This window comes from Penicillium chrysogenum (assembly GCF_028827035.1).
Source record: "Penicillium chrysogenum strain IBT 35668 chromosome Unknown utg000002l_segment0_segment0, whole genome shotgun sequence".
NCBI classification, from domain to species: Eukaryota; Fungi; Ascomycota; class Eurotiomycetes; order Eurotiales; family Aspergillaceae; genus Penicillium; species Penicillium chrysogenum.
The window spans coordinates 5,157,156-5,177,079 of NW_026622750.1; the positions used below are offsets into that span (position 1 = coordinate 5,157,156).

At 50.5% G+C, this 19,924-nt stretch overlaps 7 protein-coding genes across 7 annotated transcripts; 3 read left to right on the top strand and 4 right to left on the bottom strand.

Annotated features, from left to right (window-relative positions):
- Positions 1–26: 26 nt before the first annotated feature.
- N7489_005152 (uncharacterized protein) lies at positions 27–4,878 on the top strand (the record flags this gene model as incomplete). Its single annotated transcript, XM_056710904.1, has 11 exons — positions 27–106; positions 156–363; positions 416–1,524; positions 1,583–1,816; positions 1,870–2,035; positions 2,154–2,786; positions 2,841–3,209; positions 3,260–3,387; positions 3,444–3,547; positions 3,597–3,912; positions 4,869–4,878. The coding sequence occupies 11 exons, from the start codon at positions 27–29 to the stop codon at positions 4,876–4,878; spliced, it is 3,357 nt and encodes a 1,118-aa protein (XP_056569325.1).
- A 393-nt stretch (positions 4,879–5,271) lies between these two features.
- Positions 5,272–8,415, bottom strand: N7489_005153 (uncharacterized protein; the record flags this gene model as incomplete). The annotated part of the gene is made up of 2 exons (XM_056710905.1): positions 5,272–6,772; positions 6,839–8,415. 2 exons carry the CDS (start codon positions 8,413–8,415, stop codon positions 5,272–5,274), a joined length of 3,078 nt encoding a protein of 1,025 aa, XP_056569326.1.
- A 1,055-nt stretch (positions 8,416–9,470) lies between these two features.
- hsp60 (chaperone ATPase HSP60) lies at positions 9,471–11,449 on the bottom strand (the record flags this gene model as incomplete). Its single annotated transcript, XM_056710906.1, has 3 exons — positions 11,293–11,449; positions 11,044–11,185; positions 9,471–10,987 (listed from the first exon to the last, which is right to left on the bottom strand). The coding sequence occupies exons 1-3, from the start codon at positions 11,398–11,400 to the stop codon at positions 9,471–9,473; spliced, it is 1,767 nt and encodes a 588-aa protein (XP_056569327.1). The 5' UTR covers positions 11,401–11,449.
- A 1,050-nt stretch (positions 11,450–12,499) lies between these two features.
- On the bottom strand, positions 12,500–13,983 carry N7489_005155 (uncharacterized protein; the record flags this gene model as incomplete). The annotated part of the gene is made up of 2 exons (XM_056710907.1): positions 12,500–13,608; positions 13,785–13,983. 2 exons carry the CDS (start codon positions 13,981–13,983, stop codon positions 12,500–12,502), a joined length of 1,308 nt encoding a protein of 435 aa, XP_056569328.1.
- A 586-nt stretch (positions 13,984–14,569) lies between these two features.
- Positions 14,570–15,170, bottom strand: N7489_005156 (uncharacterized protein; the record flags this gene model as incomplete). The annotated part of the gene is made up of 2 exons (XM_056710908.1): positions 14,570–14,745; positions 14,984–15,170. 2 exons carry the CDS (start codon positions 15,168–15,170, stop codon positions 14,570–14,572), a joined length of 363 nt encoding a protein of 120 aa, XP_056569329.1.
- Positions 15,171–16,163: 993 nt separating this feature from the next.
- Positions 16,164–16,708, top strand: N7489_005157 (ATP synthase subunit epsilon family protein; the record flags this gene model as incomplete). Its single annotated transcript, XM_056710909.1, has 3 exons — positions 16,164–16,405; positions 16,455–16,569; positions 16,634–16,708. 3 exons carry the CDS (start codon positions 16,164–16,166, stop codon positions 16,706–16,708), a joined length of 432 nt encoding a protein of 143 aa, XP_056569330.1.
- Positions 16,709–17,124: 416 nt separating this feature from the next.
- N7489_005158 (N-alpha-acetyltransferase 35, NatC auxiliary subunit) lies at positions 17,125–19,786 on the top strand (the record flags this gene model as incomplete). Its single annotated transcript, XM_056710910.1, has 8 exons — positions 17,125–17,221; positions 17,277–17,344; positions 17,417–17,557; positions 17,611–17,832; positions 17,893–18,348; positions 18,399–18,656; positions 18,706–18,804; positions 18,863–19,786. 8 exons carry the CDS (start codon positions 17,125–17,127, stop codon positions 19,784–19,786), a joined length of 2,265 nt encoding a protein of 754 aa, XP_056569331.1.
- Positions 19,787–19,924: the final 138 nt, after the last annotated feature.

Here is a 19,924-nt window from a genome sequence, read left to right on the forward strand (position 1 = left end):
TCCCATGTTCAACTGGGCTAGGCATCATGACTTCCCGGCCACCCCTGACCGACCAGACGCGCCCATGGTTTGAGCACGTTGCTGTTGCGAAAGATACAAATGCCGAGTGAGTCCATATGTTGTGTTATCGTACCCGTATAATAACTCATTTTCAGCATTGTCGCTGTCCCGCCCATCGGGGCCCAACATAGAAAGACATGGACGGCGCATGGCGAGCAATCGTCCTGGCTTGATACCAAACTACTATCTCGTATTATCCAAGCACGAGTCATGCTGTATAACTACGGAGACCTGCGTGACGATACAATCGACACCCTGGGTCAACGACTATTGAACCAACTACGGAATGAGAGGAAAAATGAGGTTTGTTGTCCTGTTGGCTTTTGATAGGAATGATTCACCAACAGTTGCGCAGTCAACTCGACGGCCCATCTTTTTCATCTGTCACAGCACTGGTGGTCTCGTCGTGAAAGCAGCTCTAGCCCTGGCATCGCGAGAACCGAGCCAATCCATCTTAACCAGCTGTTATGGCATCGCCTTCTTTGCAACCCCCCACCAAGGCTCGACTTATCTCTCCGCCGATGAGTACACCGCAAGTATTCGCCATATCCTGCACCTGGAGCATGACGCCCCAGAAGCGCTCAGGAAGCAATTGCGTCCGCGCCAAGAGCGGCTATGGCATCTATCGAACCAGTTCAACACTCTTTCAGCCGATATGAGGGTTTGGTCTTTCCTCGAAACCGTGGATTCAACTATGCACGTCATCGACGCGGAGACAAACAATATATTGGAGTTCCATGTTCCTATCACTTCGATTCGGTCGGGTCTGCTGGATATTGAGCACGAAGAAGAACTGCCCATGGCAACGGACCATGCGGGGACGGCGACTTTCCATGGCCAAGAGTCCACACGAGATAGATTTCTGCAAGAGCTTGGTGATGCCGTTGACACTGCGGTTGAAATTTCAAAGCGCGAGGATACACCATTGGGCGTAGAACAGAAAGTCCTTGTTCAAATTAATGGCTTCTTCGAAGATACTGCACTGGGCCTCAGTGATGAAACTCCGCTTAAGCTATGGTCAACAACGGTGCCCTTGGAAGACTACCTCTCTCGGGGTCCGTCAGCCTGCCTTCGGGAGAGACTAGGTCGAGTCCAGCCGCGAGGCTTGGATGATTCCTCAATCAGCAGTTTCGATAGTCCTCGATCATCCTACATTGTTCCTAGCTCCGATCCACATGACCATCATCATGACCACCATGATGAGAAACCAAGACCACTACGAGCCCCTTTACCCTATAGGCAAAGCTTCGATAATCCATCTGGTGCTTCTCCGAAGATCCAGATCACCGAAGCAGAAAGGGAGGGCTACTTTAATTACTCTCCAAGTGAAAGTCCACCTCCGCCACAGGAGCGGAAACGAAAGACCTCACTCACTAAGGCGTTAGGATTAATTCCATTGAAGCGAACCCACCGCCGGAGTGCTTCTGACAGCAGCTCCCAGGGAAGTGTTGAACGGCCACCCTCGTAAGAGAGCCACACTCCGATGTTTGAGTCGTGACCATAAACTAACGGACGACAACAGGAGCTCTTCTACATCGCAACCAGTACAATCACCCTTCCTGGCAATACCCAAGTCTACTCGTGATCGTATCAACCAGAATGCCGACAGACCGGATATACCTCGAGCAGTTCCACGTTTTGATCGACCTGAGGCTGATACCGAGAAATTGATGTGGATACATGTGCCCTATACCCATACTGGTTGGGTATCCCAAGTCATCCGCCGAGCATGTCAGGATCGGCACGAGCCTGATTTGTAGGGAATATTAACTATCCAAGATCTCCCACGGTACTGACTATGCTTTACAGTGTCCAGAAATTTATAAACGACGAAAATTGGTACCGTCGGCTTAATAGAGCTCGTCATCTCGAACCCCATGCACGCTTTGTCAAACCCGCATGTCTTCACTCAAGGCAAATGGATATTTTACAAAGCCCTGCTGATGCCTTGGAGGACCCACAGCTTGCTTTATATGTATGTTTCAGCCACTCTATATGCGTATCAGCGCTGACTATATTTATTTCACGCACCCTACGTTAGTACTTCCGGTTAACTGGATATCCGTCATCCACACTGCGCTAACTCACATCAGCTCCATTGGGACACGTACCGCAACTTGATCCAACGGCGGAAAGTAGTCGAAGACCGACTCAATCAAGGCCGATCCAGACCCGTACCAGGCCGGATCTCAAAAGCAAGCCTGGAAGCTCAACTTATCTGGACCTATCTGGGCTGCGAGCCTCCAGTGCACTTTCGCCGCACATTGGACCAGTACGGATATCCGAATCTGCGCTCGACTATGGCTCGTGACGACGACCAGATGCTCTGGAAACGCACTCGCAGACCAGCACGCATTGACGAGCAGCTAAAACAATATCTGCAGTCTGCACAGGATGACCCCGATCCTGAGGAGAATGTTGGCGAATTTATGGATGGAAATGTCCTCATGGTTGATCAGCTCTGGCTTTGGATCGTCGATCAGAAGACTGTTGTCACTTTCTTTCCAAATCAGGAGGCTACGACCTCTGAGGGAAAGCTTTTTGAACAGTCTAATTTGCATAGCAGCATTTACAATGAGTTGAATGGAGATCTCTCGCGTCGCTTTGAGACGGCCGGTGACTTGGCTGCTCTTATTATGCTGCATGCTGTCACTGTGCTCCTGGATAAGACTCTCCATCATGATCTGCAGGTATTGCGGATATTTGAGGAGTCAATTAGCATCTTGGTAAGCGTTATCCCTTTTATCGACTCCTGGAGTAGCCTATATTAACAAAATCAGACCGAATCCGTCACCAAGTCTTTCAAGCGGTTCCGAAATAGAGGATTTACCAACCGTCCAGCGGATCATGATCGCACCGCAGACGGCAAGATTATGACAGCCGCGCAGCAAGATTACAAAGAATTGCAGGCTGCTCGTCGAAACCGTGAAGATCTTTCCGTTCTGCTCGAGCTGCGCGACATCGAGGACGAGCTATCCACCATTCTAAAGCTGCTTGATCAACAAGACACTGTCATCAAAAGTATGGTCAAATACTTTGACAGTACGGGGTGCGGTAAATCATTCCTTGATACAGCACAGGAGCGGATTGACGAATATCGTTCCCAAATCAACGACATGAAAGAAAATAGCCATACAACACAGAAAGCAGTTAGTTTCCATTCTTTCCTGTGTGCTGTTTGCATTCACTGACTAGGCAGGTCGAAACCCTCCTCGATCTCAAGCAGAAACAGGCGAACGTAGACGAAGCCAAAATGACTCGATGGCAAGCTGAAGTAGCTCAGACACAATCGCGAGCAGTGATGGTCTTCACCATATTCAGCGTTGTGTAAGTCTACATACTCTCCCCACAACTACTTCAATAATCATATCTGACATTCCAAGCTTCCTCCCTCTATCCTTCTTCACCTCCCTCTTCGGAATCAACGCCCGAGAATGGAGCGGCGAACAGACAAACCCAACCCTAGGAGAAATGTTCGAGATAGCAGGTCCGTTTCGTCCGAGAATTCTATCAGTGCTACAACTAACATTTTCCAGCCCCTACATCCTTCGCCATCATTTTCCTCTCCCTCTTTGCAGCATTCAGCAATACGCTGCGCGATATAGTATTCAAAACGCGCAAGATTAGCGCGGGCTTTCTGAAAGAATTCATCTTGCATCCAATTAAATCACTCTTGTGGGATTCCGCTACGAGCAAAATGCCTACCCATGTTGTCCCTGAGGATTCCGGGCTTCGGAAACGCTTTGATGAGTACCTTGGTTATGGGAGGAGGAATATGCAGCGTGATGAGGATATCTGGCAGCGGTGGCAGGGGGGCCGAATTTCCAGCGGGCAGGAGGCTAAGAAGGGCAAGTACGACGTGAATACTGGATTGGGTAGGAGAGGCGGGGGGAGGTTTAGTTTGTACGTTTGTATATCCTTTTGGTTTTGTGCTTTTGGCTGTTTGATACCCCTGCATCTTGCATTTTGTATCTTATATTTTCCTTTTGGGAGTACGCATAATGCCATTTAATATCCATCGATAGACTATAGGAGCCTGGACTTTTCGGCACGTAATATCACGGGCCCTAGAAGTCTAGAAGTCCCAACTATGATTCTCAAGAAGAGGCAGCATGGTGTTGTTGGCCGTGTATAGGATGACCAAGGGCTTATCGGGATGTCTAGATTCATCCAGCCTGGATGATGGGAGTATCAATGCCGCCAGGCCTTGAAAGCTCAGGTTTTCGTCTTCGAAATTCAGAGCCGGCGCACACGTGTGAGTATAACTGGAATTCGTTGAGGGAGTGGAGGGGAAAGGTGAAGTCTACACCTTTTTAGTACAATGTTCGAGCTGGACTGGACGGATGCAACAAATACTCCTTTTGTCGTTATCGTGATACGGCATTGCAGCTGTATTTTAGCCCTGGCCTTGGAGGTTGACATATTTGAACAGATGTAAAGGTAGGCCAATAGTGTACGAACCGAGGCTGTAACAGTCCGATACTGCCGGTATACTGTTGGACTGCCACGTCACTCGGGTCTGACTGCATAGAGATTCAATATAGCACGGCGCTTCAACGTGAGGACCCCGAGCCTGGACCGAGCTAGAAAAAAGCCACGAAATTCCTCCATAATGAAGCCCGTGCTGTACTAGGACTTGCAGTGTTTGAAGGAAACAGGTGTATGTTCATGTCTCCATGCGAAAAAGGTACAGTACCTGTTCCCAGACAAGTATAGCCGTGGAAATATGTGGCCTTATTCAATTAGAAAATGCTGAATTAATACTAGTAACTGTGTCTTTTAACCCTTCAAGTGCACACCCACCACAGACACCGTTAGCATTTAGATTCATTCCATCTTGCGTGAGCAGCCAAACACCATGGACAGAGAAACAGAATCCGATCGTATTGAAAGAAATTTGGTAACAGACTGCTCGGCATGGGGTATTTCGAAGACATAAAAATTCAAAATGTCTGCGCTTCCATCACAAAATATTGGGGTTTGTAGTACCAACCTATATAGGTACATATTCAAATTGCGAGAATGGGGGTAGTATGAGTCCTCTTGGGGTGCGGGAAGCTCAATCGGAGAAATGTACTTGACTGGATACCCATAAAAGGCTTATTCGCAGTAAGCAAGCGTTGGATAGAGGCTTAAAGATGGAGTCGATGGTGGAATAACTGGCAATGAACCCTGTTCTCGGCGGCGTTTCATCCCATATACCAGTGGTCATCAGCCCTCAATAGCAGGGAGCGAGGCAAGATTCATAGCAGAGCACTTCAATATAGTCTGCATCATGCGATTAGAGTCCAACGGCTTAGACAAGTAATCGTCCATCCCAGCCTCTATGCACTTATCTCGATCTCCAAGCATAGCGTGTGCGGTGAGGGCAATGATCGGCGTGCGAGAGAGTCCATTTATCTTCTCGTACTGTCTGATATTCCCTGTGGCTTCAAATCCACCCATAACGGGCATCTGAACGTCCATGAGGATCACGTCATAACGGTGGCGTTTAGCCTCTTTCACGGCTTGGAGGCCATTTTCCACGACAGTGACGTTGTGATTGAACTTCTCAAGAATCCGGACGGCGACCTTTTGGTTCACATCATTGTCTTCTGCTAGGAGGATTGCTAACGAGCGTGTATACCCCGATGGGGTGCGAGTTGTGCGGTTGCCCAGGGCAGGAAAAATGCCGTTCCACAGATCGATGGGTCGACATGGCACTGTAATATAGGATGCTATGCCGAGCTCGCCGGCAGCTCTCAACGCCAGTGATACCGTGTATGATGTAATGACTAGTGGGATTGGTTGGAGGTCCGGGCAGGCTCGGAGTCTCGCGGCGATCTCCAAGTTTTCGATGAGGATTGCGTCGAAGGTACAGCCCCAGTCACTTTTGAACTGGCCACCTTCTAACTCCTCCTCTCTGACAATGACAGGCTCTAATCCGAGCTCGCTGAGAACCGAAGCTATTGGGAAGCTACGCGCAAGACCGTGGTCGAAGAAGAGAACCCGTCGGCCCCGGTGAGGGGCAAGCTGGTCTGCAAAGCTCGGCGGCGGCTGAGCTAGCTTCACTCGGCATGTAAATGAGAATGTGCTGCCTTCTCCCACGTTCGAGGTCACCCAGATATCACCGCCCATGAGAGAAACAAGCCTTTTTGAGATGGCGAGGCCCAAACCTGTCCCGCCGAAGCGACGAGTCATCGATCCATCAGCTTGCTGGAACTTGTCAAAAATCAAGCCAATTTTGCTTTCGTCAATGCCGATTCCAGGGTCTGAGACTGAGAACTGGAATACCGTTTCATCTGAAGCGCACTTGTCGTCCTGTGCATGCTTTACCGTGACTCTGATCTCGCCGTGGTCTGTGAACTTGATGGCATTGCCGACTAGATTTAACATGACTTGCCGTAGTCGATATGCATCTCCGATCAGATAATCCGGTACTTCTCCATCTACTGTGTAGACTAGACCCAATGCTTTCTCGTTGGTTTCCACGGAGAGGGCTTTCAGCACACTGAACACTGTTGCACCAAGGCTGAACGGTGTCTTTTCAATTATCATATGGTTAGCCTCGATCTTGGAGATGTCAAGGATATCGTCAATAATAGTCAAGAGACTGATGGCAAGATTGTGTACCATATTCAGAGTGTCTCTCACGGGAGCCTGGAGGTCGTCAGTGTCGAGTGCCAGGCTCGAGAGCCCAATTATCCCATTCATCGGGGTTCTGATCTCGTGGCTATATTCAGTTAGCACAAAATACAAATCGACAACCATTTTGCAATTGAGTACCAGATTAACATACCTCATGTTAGCCAAAAAGTCAGACTTACTCCGATTTGCCAGCTCTGCTGCTTCACGAGCAGCGGTATTGCGCTGAATGCTATCGCGCAGACTCGAGATCATCTTATTGATCTTTTGTTTCAAATCGTCCATTTCCCCAGAGGCAGACACAGTGATCAATTTTGTGAAATCACCACTCATCGCCGCCTCGGTGATCTCACCAAAGGCACGAACTTGAGAGGTTAGATTGTCCGCCATCGTGTTGACATCTTCACTGATCGATCTCCAAATCCCATGAGATCCGGCAACGTTGGCCTGGCCGCCGAGTTTACCCCGGACACCCACGTCCCTCGCGACGCCTTTAACTTCCCCCGCGAATTCCCCGAGCCCATCCATCATACTATTGATTGTTTCTTTCAGAGTCAAGATCTCGCCCTGTGCGTGAACCTCAATTTTGGTGCTAAGGTCGCCGCGTGCGATGGCCTGGGTCACGTTTGAGATTTGACGGACTTGAAGGGTGAGGTTTTGGGCCATAGTATTAACATTATCCGTCAAGTCACGCCAGCGACCTTCGACATTTTCGACTTGCGCTTGCCCACCCAGCGTGCCGTCGGTTCCCACTTCCCGCGCGACTCGGCTGACCTCAAACGCAAACTGATTCAGCCGATCAACCATTGCATTGATGGTAAGCTTAAGATCCAAAATCTCGCCTTTCACGTCCGCAGTCACTTTCTTCGTAAGATCGCCACGGGCAACAGCGGTCGTCACATCGGCAATTTCGCGGACCTGCTGCGTAAGATTCGATGCCATGCGGTTAACATTGTCGGTCAGATTCTTCCAGGTACCCTCAACACCGTGCACGACAGCCTGGCCGCCGAGCACACCGTCTGACCCGACCTCGCGAGCAACACGGCTAACCTCGAATGCGAATTCCCGTAGCTGATCGACCATCGAGTTGATGATATTCTTCAACAGTAAGATCTCACCCTTACAATCTGCCTGCACCTTGCGCTGTAAATCACCCTTGGCAACCGCGGTCGTCACGGTGGTGATGTCGCGGACCTGCGTGGTGAGATTGTTGGCCATGGCATTCACGTTGACGGTCAACTCATGCCAAATTCCCTGAATGCCCTCAATCTTTGCCTGGCCACCTAACACACCCTCCGTGCCGACTTCCCTGGCCACCTTCGACACCTCCTGGCTGAAAACCTGCAACTGATCCATCATGGTATTGATGGTCTGCTTGAAGGTCGCAATGTCAGGCGACATTTCGAGGGGGTGCATGCGGGCCCGCTGTGATAGATCGCCATGGGCGACCTGGGTAATGATCTCGCCGATCTCCCGCAGTTCTTTCTGGAATGCTTCATTGATGTGGGTTTGTTTGCGGAGCTCCTTCTGGAGGTTTGAGCGTTCGTGTTCGATTTCCGCTGTGGAAGAATGGGACTCGCGGCGGTAAATAAGTTCATCCACGATGAGAGAGATAAACTCGCGAGGAACTGAGACTTCTGGACTCTGCTGATGCTGGAGAGCTGCTCGTGCTTGCATGAGATCTGCATCGCTCACTAGGGCTTGCCGAGCGGTATCCATCATGGCAGCCATTGTCGGCGACAATCAGGGTCTATCCTCGATACAAATCGGCTCGGGGATTTCTAGGGCACGCAGGGACTCTAAAGGCAAGTTGGCGATGGAATAGGATTACCAGAAGGTCATGGCCGTACCCAGTTGACAGGTGACGGAGATGCCAACACGATGTATTCCCCGCAAACGCTCTATGCATTCCCAATAGCCCGGGTATTCCACGATAAAAACGAAATTGAGATTGAAAGAGTGAATCCAAGTCAGGTGCCAAAAATGCACGGAAATGCAGGATCGGAATGCCGTAATGATCTGGTGACACGAAAGGAAAAGGGACCATACGGAGGGAAATAAGTGGAGTGAAGCTGGAGAGTAGAGAGAAGAGTAGAGAGGAAGAAGGAATAACGACAGTGATTTGCCGTTTCCACCCGCTTGTATTTTGACGATTAAAATACTCTATGCCTAATCCTCATTACATATCTCACATATATCACATATATTCCCCAACTATGCCCTGAAGTTGTATTTGTCCTCAGTCTAGACCCTTCTTAGGCCATGGGCTCTAGAAACAGCACAAAACAGCCGACCCGAGTAGCCAATCAGTTGGCTAATGTACGTGATATGGAATGTTTCACTGTCCGAGTCCCTTCTGCCGAGACCAAAAAGCTTCAATAGATCTGTCGAGTACATTTGTACGTTGGATCTCTGTAAGGGGACATTGTCGATCCCGAGCTAAAGTACGTGGAAACTAAAGCTTAACCTAGAGAATCTAAAAATCATGGGAAAAACACATAATCCAGTAGGCTGTATCAAATGGGACTTTATTGGAATACATCATATAGTACAGTGGAACCTTTGTGTTTGAGTCCCAGGAGGAGAGGAGAGGGGAGAGAGGGAGTCAGAGATCAGACAAGTCCAAAAGAATACAGGTATGGAAAGAAACATGAAAAAAAAGGAAACATAAAACACCAAATAGACACACAAAGAAAAGACATTACACAGATATCCGAGTATCAGAACAGGCTACGATGCAAAGAAGAGCGCTCGAGGTAATTCTTCAGGGGGAGATGGTCAGGAACTTAGAACATGCCGCCGCCCATACCGCCCATACCACCCATGCCACCCATGCCACCACCGGGAGCGGGAGGGCCCTTCTCCTCAGGAGCATCGACAATAGCGACCTCAGTAGTACCGAGGAGGGAGGCGACACCGCTGGCATCAACCAGAGCGGTGCGGACAACCTTCAGGGGGTCGACGATACCGGCGGCAATCATGTCAACATATTGGCTGGTGGCACTGTCGTATCCGCGGTTGAAGTCCTTGGCGTACTCGTCGGTCAGCTTGCCGACAATGACGGAGCCCTCGAGTCCGGCGTTCTCAACAATGGTGCGGGCAGGGCGGCAGATGGCGCTCTTGACGATGCTGACACCGAGCTGCTGATCGAAGTTGGCGGGCTTGACGCCAGCAAGGCCGTTGGCAGAGGCCTTAAGTAGAGCGGTACCACCACCGGGGAGGATACCCTCCTCAACGGCAGCGCGGGTGGCGTTGAGCGCGTCCACAACACGGTCCTTCTTCTCACCGACCTCAACCTCGGAGGCACCGCCAACCTTGATGACGGCAACACCACCGGACAGCTTCGCGAGACGCTCCTGCAGCTTCTCCTTCTCGTACTCGGAGGTGGTGGGGTCGGCCATGACACCGCGGATCTGCTCGCAGCGCTGGGAGATGTTGTCCTTGCTGCCCTCGCCGTTGAGGATAATGGTGTCCTCCTTGGTGATGGTGATGGCACCAGTGGAGCCGAGCATCTCAGGGGTGAGCTTCTCAAGCTTGATGTCGAGCTCATCGGTGAAGACGGTACCGTTGGTAAGGACAGCAAGATCACCGAGGATGCTCTTGCGGTTGTCACCGAAGCCGGGGGCCTTGACGGCGGCGACCTGGAGCTGGCCACGAAGCTTGTTCAGAATGCAGACGGCGAGAGCCTCTCCCTCAATGTCCTCGGCAATGATGACCAGAGGGCGGCGGAGGGTGGTGGATGCCTCAAGGGCGGGGAGAATATCTTGGACGGCGGAGATCTTCTTCTCGGAGAGCAGGATGAGGGGCTTCTCGAACTCGACCTTCTGGGACTTGGGGTCGGTGATGAAGTAGGGGGAGGTGTAGCCACGGTCGAAGCGCATACCCTCGGTGACCTCGAGCTCATCCTCCAGGGTCTTACCCTCCTTCACGGTGATAACACCCTCCTTGCCAACACGCTCCATGGCGGTGGAGATGAGCTTGCCAACGTGGGTGTCACCATTGGCGGAGATGGTGGCTACCTGGGCGATCTCCTCGCCGGTGGTGATAGGGCGGGAGTTAGCCTGAAGGTATTCAACAGCGGCCTCGACGGCAGCCTGGATACCGCGGCGCAGATCCATAGGGTTGCAGCCAGCGGCAACGTTCTTGACGGTCTCGGAGAAGATGGCGCGGGAGAGGACAGTGGCGGTAGTGGTACCGTCACCAGCGACCTCGTTGGTCTTGGAGGCAACATCCTGGATAAGGCGGGCACCGAGGTTCTCGAACTTGTCCTGAAGCTGGATGGCCTTGGCGACACTTACACCGTCTTGGGAATGATTAGTCTTTTTGCTACTGACCACATGTTTGTCTCGGAAATCTTACCCTTGGTGATCTTGGGGGAGCCGTAGGGGGAGTCGATCAGCACATTGCGGCCCTTGGGACCGAGTGTGGAAGTGACAGCCTTAGCAAGAGTGTCAACACCCTTGAGAAGGCTGGCACGAGCTTCAACGCCGAACTTGATCTCCTAGTTGCTGTTAGCAAGGGGAACGACTCAACTGATTCGGAATGGACGGAACACGGGCCCAATGACACAGCAAGACGGTGTTGTGGGTAATTGACAATCCAACGCACCTTGTGAGCAAAACGCTGCTGCTGGAGGTTCAGAGTCGAGCGAGAGAAAGGGGCACGCTTGGAAGCGGCCGACAGGACTGAGGTCCGGGTAGAGAGAGCGCGCTGCATGGCTAGGAACAACGAGATTAAAATAATTAAAAGAAGAGAGAAATACAACCCAGGATAAATAATGGGTTCGGGGAGAGGAAAAAGAAAGAGATGGAGAAAGCTGGGGGAGAGATGAAGCCAAAGTCTCGAAAATTTTCCAGGCGCTTCCTTCATCCCCAGAGCTTGGCGGCAGAAACAGCTAGAACCATCACGTGAGCCGGAAGAACGGACGTAAATCGGCTGTCGAAATATTGTAGATATTATTGTATGATACCCTCTAGTTATATTTAGAATGTTTTGCAATATGTAGTCTGCGTGCTTTAGTCCATATTTAAATGTGTAGAAGTAAAAGTGCTCGTATAGTTCTATAGTTCTACATAGATTCAAGCTGATATGGTCCAATGTATAGGGAAGCTTCATATACCCATATCTCGGCTTTCGGCAACCTTCCAGACTCCCAAATTTTACCCCGTCTATTAGCAATCATCACTTCCCTTATCTCTATGTACATGCGTGCATATGGACGCTTCTAATTGTATCTGCATCTTCAATTGCTCGTCTCCATTCACAGCCCATCAATAATCTGCTGCTTAAACTAAAGATTGCGGCAAGAGAAGGGTTCAAGTCCGCATACTAATATCCACACTATACTCTCCCTCTAGAAGCTCTTACAATCAAAGATCAACCCAGGGATATTGCCATAGTTCTCGTGTCACTTTATCCTGACCTCCCTATTGACTTACAATGAATTAGTGAGAATGCTCCTAGTGACCTACAAGACACTTAAAAAGAGATGCGACATGCTCTTATTGTAACTGACTACTGGGCCCCCGTAGGGGGACCAACGAGCAACGCATGAAGGAAACGCTGGGGTGCAACTCCGGATAAGGCGTGGCTCCATGCCACGCAAGAATGATTATCCGGAGTTGCACCCGTTGGTTGGGATTGAGGCTCACCCCTCTCCTCCGACCAAGCAGCGGAAAAAACAAAGAAGAAAGGAAAAACAAACGAAAAGCAAAGTCAAAAAAAGCAGGAAAACGAAAAAAGCAAGTGCAAACACAGGGGGAAGTCATTGAGGCATCAATTGAACCGAGCACCATGACGAATAGGAACCAGGAAATTAGAATTCCTTGGTATCCTCGCCCTCGTAGCCAAAGTAGCGAGGAGGCTCTACGTCCGGAAGGTTCGCGAACATTTCACTGTCGGAAATGAACTGGTTGTCAAAGCCACTGCTTTCGAAGTAGCTGGACACTGGCACCATAAGTTGACCAGTGTATTCATCCGCAAACTGCAGTTCCGGGGCCACGTCAAACTGCGAATATGGGGCCATGTGGTTCACGCCATCAAAAGTGGAGACGCCACCAGAGACAGAGCTAGGAGCCGCACCAGGACCAGCCTCTGGAATTCCACTCGGGAACCGGTTGGCAATGTCAAATGGGCTTGGCCCATTGGATGGGAATGGGATGCTAACCCCGGTTGAAAAAGGGGTGCTGGAGCCGACATCCATGTTGGGATAGTAGAACTGGCGACGGGGTGGCATGTTGGTGATAGCGCGCGCCGGGTTGGTTGGGGTAACCGGCTGGCGGGAAGTCGCAGAGGTGGCAAGGTAAGGGTCAACACTTGCCAGGCGCTCACTGCCTACTTTGAGTGTCACAATCTTTGACTTCTTAGCCGCTTGAGTGGTGGCCTCACTGCTTTCAGTCGAGCTGTCGGTCTCCTCAGAAATAGCCGATTCGTCGTCACCTTCGCGGTCGTTGCCGGCGAAGTCACGCAGCCATTCCGCTCCAACACACACAAGCTTCTGTGAGTCGTCACTTTCGGTTTCCTCGCGCTTTTCACGCAGCTTGGGAGCAGCGAAGACCTTGTCCTTCTTCTTGTTCTTCGAGAACTGCTTCTTCTTAAGAGTGTACACGTCGTCTTCAGAGTCATCAGATTGATCACGGCGACGGCGCTTTCCGCCACGAGTGCTTGACGCAGAGTCTTCCTTTGGAGAATCATCCTTATTTTTGCTTGCGTCCCCTTTGTGGTTCCCGTTTGCACGCTTCAGTGGAGGCGGGTTTGGCTTATCTTGCTCCTGCCGCTTGCTGCGCAGCTTGGACAAATGCTGGACGATTGCACCCTCCGTGAACTTGTCTCCCATAACTTTCGCGGCCTGCTTCCAGGGGATCTTGATGCCGGCCATATTGCAGACGTACTGGATGGCCAGCAGAAGCCGAATATCGGTATCCACTATTTCGGTCGAACGTCAGCATAATTCAATCAAAGATTCTCCACATGAATGCAAGTCCGTGTAACAGCAGTCGTATCTGTCCGGGGAGGTTCCCGGGTTTGACAACTCCCCGCTGGATTCTCCAAACAGAAAGATGAAACAGATTGAAGATCTGAAAAACGAAAAGAAGACTTACTATCCCAGCGGACCAATGTCCGTTGACGCCGGCTGCTGGCTTGGGGCTTGCCCTGATTCTCTTTCTCCTTGCGGGCCTCTTCAGCCTCCAATGCCTGTCTCTGTTCCTCAACTTTCTTCCGGAGCATTTCGAGCTCAGCGCGATCCGCGTCCTTGTCCTTGTCGGACTTTCGGCCACCGGCTTTCTTCTTCGTCGGCATATTGGATGTACGATTCCTTTATAGCCTTCTGCACGATATCATCATTAGCATTTGTGCTCATAACAGACAGAATGAGTATGGAGTATATCGACGGGGCATGAGGCAGGTGACTGGGCATGCTGCATTTCTGCAAACCTCTCAAGCAAAAAGGGGACATGGGATCTGGAGAATGTCTTCTGTGTAGAAGGGGATGAATGACAACAAATGGCCGTGATGGACCAACCCTAAGGAAGGTATTGTCCTCAACGTGGAACAGGATGAAAGTATGTATTTGGCTGCGGTATGATACCATGCGCCCAAGCAAGGTAAGTTAAGACGAATATGCAGAGTGATGAGGCTAATCGTGATTGCAGGATCTTAGGGCATGGCCCAAAGAAGCTGTCATCAGATTGCCGATCGCAGCAATGTCCGATACCCGAGTGTGCAATGGGACCAATGATGGTCCGATGCAATGTCCTCGCATTGCGGGGTAATACCAGCAAATCCCAGCGACAACTTGTACTGGGAATCACGGTGCACTCGATATGTCCAATTGAGAATTGCAAGATTCTCAACATCTTGGGCCTATGTCACAGCTGCCCAGGCGTCATGCAGTTGTGATGACCTTGCAGATGTTGGGCGTAGTTGTGTACGACCGAATCACCAGCAAGGTCAATGGGTGCTGCAGCAACCCCAATCCCCGGAGGATTGGATGGCAGGTGGAGCTCCCAATGATCACAACGTGCAACTCGCCCTCGTGCTGAAGATGCACAGATGCCAGTGCTATAGGGTGGGAAGTGGGGATGTGCCAGAGGAAACCTGTGGTCCACCTCCAGCACAAAGCTGAGTTACTCACCTGGTGGATACGATAAAATGAATCTGTCGATTCGAGATGCTTTGGTATCAAAGCAAAGAAAGGTTGGGAACGTCGAGGATGATGAAAGATGGATGGAGGAGGGTGGGATTGAAAGGTAAGTGAGAGGTGTGAAGACTGAAAGAGGTGGTGGGGGATGGCAAATACCCTTGAGCAGGAAACCGCCTTGCAATACTGTTGCGGTGTTGCCTTCGGAGAGCTTGTTTGGCCCTTGGGTTTGAGGTCGACTACGCGTCTTGTATGCTGCGGTCGGCTGGGGTCGAAGCGCGTCAATACCGCGTGTCGAAAGGAGGCAGATTAAATCTTCGCTTGTGCGCAGCAAGCCCTTCTTCATGGAGTCTCCATTTCTATTTACACATGCTGATACATCATCTGATCTAACACCTCGAGGCATCCGAAGTCGTATTATGGTTACGAAACTTAACTTGATACGGCGACGATACGTTCCTTGCTGCCCTTACCATGAACGATCTATACAACTTCGTGGCTACGCTTCTCCACCCCACCAGCCTCGAAAAAGGAAATGAAAAGCACGGAATGCAACTACTGATGAAGCAATGGCACATAGCGATTATAATTTTACCCATTGGGCGTTGTGTGGCCGGGAAACTGAGTGTGTCGCATTGTATGGTGTTCTTCGTACCTATATGGAGGTATAAAGGTTGTTGCCGTGACGAACGATCTATGGGGCTCCACGCAACTTGTACTCCGCACCAACCTCGAAAAAGTAACCAAAAACCGCGGACTGCAAATATTAATTACCCAATGGCACTCAGCGCCTGTGGTTTAATTCATTAATGTTGAAGCTTGAGGTCATAGTGTGTATAGCCCTGGAGCTACCGAGTGGAAACGATACAGGACAGGTTTACAGCAAATGGACGGACAACCGACTTGAATATATCAGCTACTCTCATAATGATGATCGAGTGCCGCACCTCTTCGCCAGGTGTTGAAAATACGTTTGTTCCATGGATGTATCAAATCAACGGAATGCCCAGCTGTATACCGCAGATACCGATGTGTTGAGGCGGTTCTTTGCATACCTGATCATGGGATGTTGTCAAAATAAACGCTAGTCATGTGACAGCAAGCGCTTATCAATCTGCACTGGACTAATGTTCTTCCGCCGCATTTGTTAGGTTTAGCAGCACTAAAGAAGATGGCATCGTACTCGACCAAATAATGTATGAGATACATGAGAGACTAGAGGATTATAGTAGCTCTAATTGAATCGGATGATATAATACAAATCTAGGATCTCAACCCTTTTAAGTACGGGAACCTTGGACACAAGCGCCGTAGCCGCTTATCGATCTATATCGGACTAATGTTCTTCCACCAGCATGCTCCTGCATCACGTGCTCTCTGGCCATCGAACCGAGCAAATGCTCACCGCCATGGTAGTCACCGCCTTCCCAAGCCAGATCTCTCCCCACGTGATCTTGTCATCCCGATCCTCCGAAGTCGAACGCTTCCAAACTCACCCGAACCGTTTTCACCCCTTCAATCGAACCATACCTCCCACATTCTCCTCAAAATGACTGCCGCCTGGAAAGCTGCCGGTTTGACGTACGTACTCACAAATTGTCTTTCAATCCAATGCTAACCCCAACCCCAGCTACAACCGCTACCTGGCCATCGCCGCCCGCACGGTGCGCCGCTCCTTGAAGGAAGGCCCTCGCCTCGCATCTGAGCGCCGCGGACAGATGGACCTCCGTTTTGCCAAGTGGGAGGTTAGTGGATTCTCCAAGCTCCATGCTGCAGAATTTTGACTGATGACAATGTGACGATGAACAGAACGGAAAGCAGGGTGAAGTCAAGTCCCTCGCCCAGGCCAACAACGAGGCCCTCGCCAAGGCCGCTGAGAAATAAGCCTTATTCACCCATAACCTGAGAGAATCGAGCTTGGAGATATGCAGGGCCCGAGTGTGACGGACTTGAGCGAGATTTTGGTCCGGGGAAGGCATTGAAATGTACATGTGTAGCAATACCGGCCTGTCTGGTTGGGCAGAGCTTAGAAATCGCACTCGTCTTTGTTTCCACACCATCCATAAGCCGTTAATTAGAACTGCCGTAAGAATGCATATACTGCCCAAACGTGGCCGGTCAAATGTTTCACGTCACCCTAGGACCCGGTTGTCAACTTCCCGACTCGCTTTTTCCTCCGCTCACCTCCCCGCCTCCCCCTCGATTTCTACGATTTCTCAAAAGCACGTCCGACAGCACGACACTTGTTTGAACTTCCGTAATAAGGACGGCTTTGCGGGAAAAACTTGGGATTCTTAGTGATGCTGCCGAATAATGAAGTTCGCGTTCCCCGTCCGCGGTTCGTTGCGCAGTCCGCACCCCGCGACATTACCGCTGAATTTACAGAAGCCGCTTCCAGTACGCATATTCCCCCGGCAGCTTCGATACAGTATCTAATTATTTGTACTTGTAGATCTAAATGCAGGACAGCTCGTGAAAGATGAGACGTTCACCCTGTTCGAAGCTGTGGGCGCATTGGAGGTGCGTTACCTTCCTCACCGGATGTGAAACGTGCAAGGAGAATTGCAGCTGACGACGACCGAACCCGCACAGATTATGGACTCGAAGATGGATAGTGGCTATATAGCCCCCGGAGAAAATCTTGCGCAGGCGCTGGAAGATGACTACGACGTACGGCGGCCTTTGACACCAGAGGAAATCGTTGGCTTGATGGACCAGTTGCTGTGCCACGAGGTGGGACATGACCTTGCACATACGGAGACACCCAGGTTGCTGATTTATGGCAGGTGGCGTGGCATAAGGGACATCCTCTTTCGCAGACACTATTCACGTCAATCTATCTCGATAAATTATTGTGGCCGGTGCCGAGAACCATGGACGACGCTCGATTCGACCGAGTACCAAGTGATTCCCCTTTGGTCAACCTCGTATTGAGAGCTTATTGCCTTGCATTAGTCAAAGCTTGTGATTTTGTGCACATCCGAGTGGCCACTGAATATTATTATGAGGTTAGTGGGCTGGCTCGGGAACCAGTTCTATGACTATCGCTAATGCCGTTTGCGAAATAGGAAGAGGATTTTGTCAGTCAATTATACAACCGCAATCTTATGTCTGCCTTCGATATTTCCCACTTCCACCGTCTGCTGGACCAGGCGGTTGCTTGGGTTGCGGAGCAGACCGATATTGACCAGAAGCTCAAAGATGCCATCCGTTGCAGACTCGTGTTTCGGCATGAGTTTTTGTCCGCACTACATCAAGACGTTGAAGTACTTGAAACCAGATCTGTGGAAAATTTTGCCTCGTGTATAGCTCAGCTTCAACCTCTGACAGAGACAGTCGTGCTGGGAAAGCCGGTGCCAGATGCCTTTAGCTTGAAGATTCAACGAAAGCTTGCTAGCACAGTGCCGCCGCGTCCGATGGTTAATATTACCTCCGATGATGCGCTCGCGCATCTGAAACGACTGTGCCAAGATGCGATAGACATGCAGCAGATGCTTGATTACACCGGTCCCACCAATTTCAAGGTATGTACTCTTGAAATTGAATCTAGTTCTGGCTCTAACTTGTATTGCAGACTGCTGTATGGACTTTGCTTTCTCGAAAACCACAACCGTCAATCTATATTCGTTGTCTTCTTCAAGCATTGATTGTCAGCAACATGACGATTCTAGGTGCCGTGCCAGTGAAGGAGTTTTTACACGACGAACTCGCGGAACTCGTCTTGCCTGCCAATATCTTGCTCGAGGCTAACACCGATGAAGTGGAAGTGCCGTCCGATCCTCGGTTCCAGATTGCCCAGAAGATGGATGGTTTCATGAAACGATTTGCCCAGGTTAGTGAATATATAGATCATGACGTGTCCCATCTGCTAACTTCCACAGCCCTTTGTTGATACTGTGCGATGTGCCTGCCTCAATAGGTGTCGCATGCGCCGAACACTCTGCCATACCCTCGTCGATTGGGACAATCTGCAGATGGAGGTGAGACTTGCCTTGTGTCTCTTTGCCAGTTGAGTGTTAATATTGATTTTCAACGCAGGCGGAAGAAATTGATCTCGAGCTCCGCACTTTGAGTGCGGAACCACCTCTACAATTCCAAGGCGGCGAACCGACCTGGTCCTTCCCGCTTAGTAGCTGGGCCTATCATCAGAAGCTCGTCCAATTCCGACTCATTCTCCAAATGGGCTTTGAGTTGTCGATCTATTCACCGGAGGAGCTACCAGGCATGTACTGGTATTTATCTCATATTTGCTCTACACATCTCGGCCACATTGATCGCATTCGCACGTTTACTGTGGCTGCACGAAAACGCGACTTGATGTCTACTGGCGATCGCGCTGGAACCTCCTCTCAAAAGGCATCCGCGTTCCACCGATCACTCCACGCTCTGGAGAGGTTGACCACGCACATCATTGCAGTGGATGCCTTTGCGATTGCTCTACATGCGTTGTATGTTGTGCTGGCCCGGCACAACGTGCTCCCGTCTGCCTCATCTCCCCAGGCATATTCCACCGACCGACTCCGCTATGAAATCCGCATGAAGCCGTTTATCCCTATCACGTTGCCAGAGTTGGTCCCATACGAGGAATACCAGCGCGAGGCAGCTCTTGAAGGTGATTCTGACGCCGCCATTTTGGAGCGTGCCTCGAAAGCCATTGCCGAAGCGCGCAAGGCATGGGAGGCGACTCTTGCCAATGGGGCATTCATTGATGACCCTTCTGCACCCACGCAACCGCCGCCTTCGGCCATTGAAGAGGATTGGAAGCGCGATGTGAAGAACACCATGCGTTCCTGCATTGGAACTAGTCTTGCTGTCGAGGCGGTCAAGAAGGCTGTCTCTACAGCTTCTACAGAAGATAACCCCCTCAACTTGGAGGTGATTGTTCCTGAGGTTGGGTCTAAGTCTCGGTGGCATGACTGGTGGGTGGTACCCCAGCTTTCTGAGAAGAAGTCCGAGGCGTGAAAAAGAAAAAAATGTTATTTTCTGACACAGAGGCAAACATTGTGTCTGGTTTCCTTAACTCCTTTTGTACGAGTGATACCTTTTATTCGTTATAGAAATGACCATGACTTTATATGACGGGGTTCCCTATATATATAG